This window comes from Festucalex cinctus, chromosome 14 (genome assembly GCF_051991245.1).
Source record: "Festucalex cinctus isolate MCC-2025b chromosome 14, RoL_Fcin_1.0, whole genome shotgun sequence".
NCBI classification, from domain to species: Eukaryota; Metazoa; Chordata; class Actinopteri; order Syngnathiformes; family Syngnathidae; genus Festucalex; species Festucalex cinctus.
In genome coordinates this window covers 16150652-16160000 of record NC_135424.1, presented here as the reverse complement: position 1 = coordinate 16160000, position 9349 = coordinate 16150652, and the positions used below count along the sequence as shown (strand labels likewise).

The window sequence follows — 9349 nt, the reverse complement described above, 5'->3', positions numbered from 1 at the left end:
CAGAACGAGGCCCAGCGGGCCCCCACAGCGCCCCACCGGTCCCCAGCCCCCATCCCCCCACGACCCCCCCGCACCCCACCCAAACCCGCCATCCACCACGACCCAGGCCCCACCACCCCCGACCCCCAAACCCCCGAACACACCCCGACCCCCAGCACCCAACCCCCCACCCACCCATACCTCCACCCCCCCCCCCAAACAAGCCGCCCCCCCCCGACGGCCGCCACCCCCCCCCCCCGCGAACCCGGCCCCCCGCGAGAACCCCCCACCCCCCCCCGGAAACCGGCACCGGGCAGCAGCGCAGAGAGGGAAGATGTGCCCACCCCACCTCCAGCCGCGCGAGATTTGCACCGCGGCGGGAGGGGGGAAGCAGAGGAGGAAGCACCAGGGGAGAAGGCGGGACACCAGAACACCGAGCCCGGTGGGGAGAGGCCCCGGTCGTCACGCCAGAGTACAAGTGACACCTAACCCTGTTACTGAGTCCGCCAGCTCGCCGACTGGCGAGCTCTACCCTTACACCGTGAATGTGGCCCCACCCAGTGTATATACAAGTGTGTGCGTGTGGTGCATTAAAATTGGGAGCAGGTGAGTCGGAGCAGAGGGAAAAAATTTCCCCTACTCCGACACACCCGTATCCCCCCCCAAAAAATGAATATGTATATGTGTGGTGCATTAAAAAAGGGAATGGAGGGACAAAGTGGTGGGGCAGGGACACAAATGGGGGGGACCACAGCGCTGCCAGGCACTGCAGTCCATCCCCTCTGATGGCTCCCCGCCCCAACTCACCCCTCCCCTTGGACGTGAGGTGCATTAAAATTGGAGGGGAGTTGAAGGGTGAAGACGGTGTTTCCACCCTTCCCCACCCCACCAAGAAATGTGTTGTGTGCCCTATGTGTATATTTACAAAGTGTATAGTGCAAGCTAGTGAAGTGAGTAAGAGGAGCGACCAGCGGGGCCTCACCCAACCCGGCGGGTGTAGGTGGCACGCCCGCCCCCCAGCACCCCCACCCCCCGCCGCCCCCCACCTCATCCACCCGGCACCACAATGGGCGGACAGCCAGCGCAGCAGGGCTACCGGACAGCCCACCAGCCACCGGGGCCCGCCCGGGGCACCAGGAGTTATACCGGAGCGGGGCAGGCCCCAAACCCTCGCCCGGCCCCCGGAGCCCGACGCCCGGGCCGGGGAGGGAGCCCCAGGCCCAGGGAGAGGGAGGGGGAGGGGCCGCAGGGCAGACAGGGAAGGGGGGGGGGGGGGCGGGGGAAGCGGGGAGAAGACGACAAGAAGGCGAAAGGGCGGCTGCAGGGCAGGAGGCGGGGGGGGAGAGGAGGAGGGAGGGCGACAAGGGAAAAGGGACCGGGAGGCAGAGGAGGATGGGCGGGAGGAGGCGAGGAGGGAGAGGCGACGGGGGGGAGGAAGGGGGAGGGGAGAGGGAACCACGGGGCACACCGGAGGCCCACCCACCCCGAACCGCGCCGCCGGGCACGGAGCAGCGGACCGCGCCGGGACGGCACCGCCCCGGGCACCAGGGGAAGCACCCCAACACCGCACCCCACAGGGGGCCCAGGGAGCGGCCAAGACGCAACCGCCACCGAGCAGACAACGGGGGGGGGGGGGGGGGGGGGGCAGAACCACCCCCGCCCGACCACAGGGGACGGCGTCAAGAAAATTGACTAATTAGCATGCAGTAACACCAAGTGTTGATGCTTAGTGCCCACTAGAAATAGATCTTAAGGAGTTATTGAGTATAGTGTCGTATAGTGTGGTATGCTCGAGCCCACTAGCAGCAACTAGGTTCCTGACTATATAAAAATAAAAACAATCAGATACAAAATACCAAATACAGGAGCAGCGAAAACAGAAGTTGTAACGATGTGGTGGCTCTCGTTAACAGGCAGAATCTTGGCAGGATTAAGTTGCCAAATTGAGATTAAAATATTCTATGTACATAGACCATATTTGTTTAAATCTTGATACTTGATTTTTATTTAAGGCAGAGATTTTTTCCATTGAGATATAATTTATTAGTAAGTTTAACCAGTGGTCGATATTTAGAGATTGTTTATTTTTCCAATTGACAAGGATTATTTTTTTAGCAATAGTAAGGGCTATAAATATAGATTGAGATTGTTTACATGGTCGCTCAGTTATTGTTAAGTCACCTAGTAAACACAGTCTTGGAGATAAAGGAAGCCTACAGTTTAATATATCAGCGAGCTTTTCCAAGATTTTAGTCCAGAAATGCAGCACTGGAGTACATGACCATAAAGCATGAAGATAAGTATCGGCAGTGTTTTGTGAGCACTGGAGACAAATGTCGGAGTCAGAGAGTCCCATTTTTTTCATCATATATTGTGTAATATATGTTCTATGAAGTATCTTATATTGGATAAGTTGCAAATTTGTCTGTTTGGTCATTTTAAATACATTTTCACAGATTTGGGTCCAAAAGTCTGGTTCCGGAACTATAGACAAGTCTTTTTCCCATTTTAAAGTCGGTAAATACGTTTTATTTGTGTATAAAAATAACTTATATATTTTTGATATTTTCTTTATTGTTGTTGGAGAAAGCTTTATAATATCTTTAGCTAAGACAGGCAGTTGGAGCGTATCTTGAAGTGTTGGGATTTGTTTCTTAACCATATTTTTAACTTGCAGATAATGTAAGAAATTTCCCTTTTTTATTTCATATTTCTGGACCAAGTTTGTATATGATATAAACTTATTATCTGAGAAAAGATGATGAAGGTGTGTAATTCCTTTCTGCTCCCATAGGCTTAAATGGAACGACTGATTATTAAGTTGAAAGTCGGGGTTATGCCAAATGGGAGAGAGCCCACAGGGCGCCAATTGGGAGTTTGTAATTTCTAATGCCTTCCACCAGGCAGTCAGGGTGGCGGCTATCATTGGGTTTTTAAAACAATTATGTCGTCTTATTGATTTTGTAATAAAGAGTAAATCTGACAGTCTAAGATTATTACAATCCTTCTGCTCCAATTCCAACCAACAGTTAGTATCTCTGTTGGGTTGTGTCCATAGCACAAGATATTGTAGTTGATTAGCTAGATAATAGTACATAAAGTTTGGTGCCTCTAAACCTCCTTTAGATTTACTTTCCTGAAGAGTAGATAGACTAATTTTGGCTTTTTTTTTATTCCAATAGAATTTTATGATAGCAGAGTCCAGCGATTGGAACCAGTTAGACGTAGGTTTAAATGGAATCATTGAAAATAAATAATTAATCTTTGGTAAAACTTTCATTTTTATAGTAGCTATCCGTCCTATTAAAGAGATCGGAAGATTATTCCAGCGTTCCAGGTCACTACGGATACTATCCAATAATGGTGAAAAATTTAAAGAAGTTAATTCAGTTAACTTAGGTGAAATTTTAACACCTAAGTATTTTAAATTACCTGTAGGAAAGGAGTAGTGTGGATCCTGACTTGTAGGATTCCATGAATTTTCTGTAATAGGTAATAATGTTGATTTTGTCCAGTTAATAGAGTAATCTGATAAGTGAGAGAATTTAGTTATTAATTTAAATGCTTCCCCTAGCGAAATAGCAGGTTCTTCTAAATAGAGTAATATATCATCGGCATATAGATTAATTTTATGTTCTATTGTCCCGGAGTGGATTCCTTGGATCCGTCTATCCTGACGTATAGCTAATGCAAGCGGCTCAATAAATATAGCAAATAATAAAGGAGAAATTGGGCACCCTTGTCTTGTTCCCCTTTGTAAAGTAAAACTCTGTGATGTAATCCCATTAGTAGTAACTGTAGCTTTAGGAGAATCATATAATATTGAGACCCATTGAATGAATGACTCCCCGAAGCCGAATTTATTTAAGACAGCAAAGAGGAAGGACCAGTTAACTTTATCGAATGCTTTTTCTGCATCCAGCGAAATAACAACTGCCTTTTTATCATGCCGCTGTGACATACTAATCAAGTTAAAGAGTCTCCTAATATTATTAGTAGAATGACGACCTTTAATAAAACCTGTTTGATCACTATGAATAATTGTCGAGATTACCGTCTCTAATCGAGATGCCAAGGCCTTAGCGATAATTTTAATATCGGTATTAATTAGTGATATCGGTCGGTAACTTGACGGGAGGGTAGGGTCTTTTTCTGGCTTTAATAAAAGTTTAATTGCTGCTATATTCATATCTTGACGTATATCACCTTTACTTTTAATTTCAGTTACTACTCTTAGAAATAATGGAGCAAACATTAACCAGAAATGTTTAAAAAATATAGCCGGAAAGCCGTCTGGACCAGGTGCTCTGCCATTAGGCATACTGTCTAAAGCACGATACAACTCATCTATAGTAAGCGGGGTATCGAGAATATCTTTATGTTCAATAGATAACTGAGGTATATTTAAGCTGTTTAGGAATTCCTCAATATATTCAGGGTTAGGTCTATTAATTTCTGTGTATAGATTTCGATAATAGTTATAAAAAATATGGTTAATTTCTTCTGGTGATTGTGTGCATTCACCATTTATATCTTTAATAGCCGTTATAAGAGATTTTTCCCGATTCCGTTGAAGTTGATTTGCCAGGAATTTACCTGATTTATTATTATGTTCAAAATTATTATATCTCAACTGTTGTATTATAAACTCTGTCTTTTTAGATAACATGTTATCTAACTGTATTTTTATATTCTGTAGTTCTATCCATATTTGATTATTTGGGTTTAATACATATTCATCCGTTAGTTGTTTAATTTTATCTTCCAGGTATTTTTCTAATTTTTGATCCTGTTTCTTTTTATAAGTTGAATATGATATAATTTTCCCTCTAATTACCGCTTTCCCTGCTTCCCAGAGAAGAGATGGAGATATATTTGGAGAGTCATTTATTTCCAAAAAATCTGCCCACTCCCTTCTAATAATTTTATCAAACTCTACGTCTTTCAGTAATGAGATGTTAAAACGCCATATCGGGGGAGGTTTAAAGGTAGAGTCAATTTGTAGAGTGAGGGAGACTGGTGCATGATCACTTATAATTATAGAATGTATTTTTATAGCAGTTTTATCAACAATAGAATTATTTGTAAGGAAAAAATCAATTCTTGAGAATGATCGGTGCACAGCAGAGAAGAAAGTAAATTCCTTCTTAGTTGGGTTTTGAAGTCTCCAGCCATCGCTGAGGCCAAAATCCTCCATATACTCATCTATTACTTTAGCGGATCGTAATCGCCTTGTATATATCGTATTATTAGAACGATCTATTAACGGGTTCAAGACCGTGTTAAAATCACCTCCAATAATAATAGTAGAATTTGTTGCTAAATCGAGTAACCGAGAGAAAAATTCATGGAAAAAATCAGGGTCATCATTATTTGGGGCATATAAATTACCAATTGTATATACTTTATTAAATATAGTTACCTGGATAATAATATATCGGCCCTCTAAATCTGTTACTATATTATTTAGAGTAAAGAATAAATTCTTATGTATAAGTATAGAGACACCTCTTTGTCTACTATTATAGGAGGCAGAGTAAACTTGACTAAAATTTTTATCTATAAATAATTTTTCTTCTGATTTTTGTAAGTGGGTTTCTTGTAGGAGACAAATATCTGCCTTAAATTTTGAGAGATGGTCTAAAATTTTTATTCTTTTTGCCTGGGAGCGAGCGCCACACACATTCCAGGAGACCAGAGCTAATTTCTGCATACAAGCAATATAGACTCAGTCTTATGTATACATCTATATAAGCTGCTTATTAATATTAACATATTGTAGGATAGCAAAAGAGTAATTAGGCAATTTATATAATTTATATAAAGAGAGAGATAGCAAGTAGATAAGTATAATAGTGAAGAAACGTGGGGGGAAGTGAGTGTGAAGGAAATCTGTGGGGGATTCAACATAACAATACACCAGTAAATGGTGACCTAAGCGAGATTATTATTATTATTATTAATTTATTTTTTTAAGAATATATTTCTATATTATTATTATTATTATTATTATTACTTTATAGCCTATGCATAATATAAATTCATATTCTATTTCGTAACCCATTATCCATACATATACATACATATACATATACATATATATACATATATACACATATACATACACATACATATACATATACCTACGTCAAATAATCACACAATGCTCGGCTCTACCAATTGTCAGTTAGAACAGCCAAGGGGTCGAGGTTGGGTTTCGGAATAGCTGGCCGTCGATATATAATTTATCAACGACCATCGAAGTCCGTTTACCCTCCTGTCTATTTTGTTTCATGATAGGAAACAGTACTTTTCGCCGCTCGTTTATCTCTCTTGGGAATTGATCATTCATCCCGAAAGATGTCCCTTTGAGCTCCCGTCCTTTACTTTTTACCAATTCTTTATGTTTAAAATGTTCGAACTTAGCAATAATAGGACGGGGCTTATTGCCCTTACGAGCTCCGAGCCGGTGTACACGGTGAAAAGAGATATTATTTACCGTCTCCTGTGGGATCTTTAGCGATGATGTCATGAATTTTTTTATCTCACCCTCTGGATTATCTGGAGAATTTTCGGATATACCTGAGAATATTAGATTTTCCCGCATACTACGGGATTGAACATCTAAGACCGTTTCCTTTAGCATTTTATTTTCCTTTTTAATCGTCTCCAACTCGGCTGTGACAGCGACGAGAGAGGAGCGTAGCTCGGAGTTATCGCATTGGAGATCGCTTACCTGTTGGCTAACGAATTCCAAACTTGCCTTTAATTCTTTGACGTCCTCGCGGATAAGACAGAGGACGTCAAGTTTTTTATTTATGGAATCCAGCATACTCACCGATACGTCGGCGGTTGCTAAATCGTCCGTGTCTGTTGACGAGTCATTTTTCCTTTTTTTTTTCGAAGGATTATCCCGACTGGCCGCCGGCTCATCCATCGCGCAGCTATAAAAATGATCGTCAATAAAACGTTCGAGGTCGTCCACACTGGATAATATTTCCGATCTTTCTTAGAAAAGAAAAAAATCGAATTTATCTAATCATTAAATTCGGGTTTAATTAGAAATATAAAGCTAATTCTATTTTAGCAGCAGAGCGCCGCCATGTTAGATTTTCCCAGTCTCGCTACCGGTCACGCGATAGTCACAGCATCTCGCGATGGGAAATGTAGTTCCTCTTCCTGCAGTTGAACATTCCTAATCAATGGTGGTATCCATACTTGGTATTGGTGACTACTCAAAAGTTTAGTACGCATTCTGGTATTGGTCTGAAAAAAAAAAAAAGCGGTATTGAACATCCCTAGTATTAAGTGTTCTATTGTTCTTTATCCCCTTGGTATTAAAAAAAAAGTCATGTTATTTAGATATCTGGGAAGTTGTTAAATTGTGGGAAAAAAATAAAATAAAATGTGGAAAAGAACCTGATATAGTTGATAAAATTACAGTTCTTCATTAACATGCAAACTAAGTCAGACCTTCTCAAGGGGGCGGAGCTGAGAGTTGAGGTCCTCAAGTCGTCCAATCAGCTCGCGCTCTTTGCTGAGCTGGTGCTCCTCAATGCGCAGGGTGGTGTAGAGCTGCTGCACCAAGAACTTGACGTCATTCAGCCTTTCTGTCTCCTCGTGAGGCAGCAACTCTGACGGGAAGGCAAACAAATCACCATCAAAAGTTTCTTGCTTGCGTTACAGGAAACGACCGCGATACGAATGTCCGCACCTCTCCTCGGTGGCCGGACAAGGTGGGTGGTGTCGTTGATGAGGAGCTTGAAATCATCTAGTAACAGGATGTCAATGCCTGTAGAGGAAGCGACTCTGGCTCCATCTGGAGAGAGAGAAAAAAAAAAAAAGATGGTGGGAAAGTGGTGCAATGAGAAAGCTGCTGGTTAGCCACTCCACACACCCTCTTGACCATCGGGCTCGTTTCGCTCCGATTATCACGAGAGGGAGAGCAGAAGCACTCCCATACTTCCGAGCGCCAATTGTTCTCGCATAATGAAGCATCGAAGCGGCGCAAATTCACTTCATGGCACGTGTGAAAGGATTAAATTCTGTTGCCAAGCGGCAGCAGCAAGAACACTTAATGGCATCAAAATACACTTGAAAGCATGAAAGGGCATGTACAAGTCTAATCTACTAGAGGAGGTGGATACGGGGTGCGTGTGCGTGTGTGTGTGTGTATGTAAGAGAGCGAGCGAGAAAGAGAGAGTACCCGTGGAGTAGATGGCTACCCGATCGATGCCTCTGTCCTCCGCTTGGAGTTGTTGCAGGAAAACTCCCACGCAATCACTCAGAGGCTTGAGGGTGAACTGACAGCGTTCTCGCCTGGACGGCAAACTGACCGAGATGACTGGCAGCCCGTTCTGGTACACCACTGTCACCTCTGGGTGGAGGTTGGGGCACAAAGACAAACAAATATTAATAAAGGTCATGATCAAGCCATTCACAATTGTTGACAGAGTTTAGCTGAAGAGTCAACAGAGGGCGGTAGGCCAAGTGACAATGCTACACTGCCTAATACTGGAAAATACATTTTCAGTAGAATGTAGTTGTGTATTGTTTTAAGCAGTAAAATCCGCACATTGTAATCCTTCTCATTTCGCCACTTGTGGTCCACTGAAATTGATATCACAGTTGCTCAAGGTGCAGGTAAAAACACCAAAACAATGTTTGCTTTCATCATTACAATTACTGCTTTCAATAAAAAGGCAACCCAAAAATGTTCTTTACACTAAACCAATCACGGCTCAGCTTCAGAAAAGAGGTGAGCCGTGATTGGTTTATTGTATAGAACATTTTTCTTTTCTTTTTTTCTTTAAAGCAGTAATTGTAATGATGAAAGTAAACATTTGTTTTGGCGTTTTTATAAACAAAAAAAGTCCTGATAAGAATACTGTTAAAGCACCAAGCTGATAATTAGTATCATTAAAGGTGTATTCAAGGATCTTCTCAAAAAGTAGAAGCCAAACGTCCGTTTGTCACTTTTTAAAAAATGTGCATGGCAGACATCCTATCACTTCTCCTGCTCGTCCGCAGGGGTGGGGCCGGAGGCGGGTGCGCATGCTCAGCTAAGAACGAGCACGCACGAGGTCGTTACGGCAGATTGATTGACGGGATCAAGAACCAATTGTTAAGATGATCCGCCCGGAAGACGGAGAGACAAAAGATCCTTGAATACACATTTAACTCATTTGCTCCCAAAAACGTATAAACATGTTCTATTTTAAATGTTTTAAGTGGCCCGAAGACGTATTTTTATGTTTGTTTTTTTTTCAAGCTAGAGCATACAGAAGGCTTTGATGCAGCCTCTCAACTGCAAAGAACAGTTGCAGAAATGGTAGTTATTACACAAACGGCGGCAGCAGAGTGAAGGAGC

General features: G+C 42.7%; 1 protein-coding gene across 2 annotated transcripts in view; it reads right to left on the bottom strand.

Moving 5' to 3' along the window:
• The window catches only part of mcu (mitochondrial calcium uniporter), a 76783-nt gene that overhangs the window by 10659 nt on the left and 56775 nt on the right, over window positions 1–9349 (bottom strand). For both annotated transcript variants that reach the window (XM_077495821.1, XM_077495822.1), the window contains exons 4-6: window positions 8186–8356; window positions 7694–7798; window positions 7453–7613 (exon numbers count right to left, since the gene is read on the bottom strand). In XM_077495821.1, coding sequence (XP_077351947.1) covers window positions 7453–7613; window positions 7694–7798; window positions 8186–8356 — 437 coding nt within the window. The remainder of the gene's footprint in view (window positions 1–7452; window positions 7614–7693; window positions 7799–8185; window positions 8357–9349) is intronic.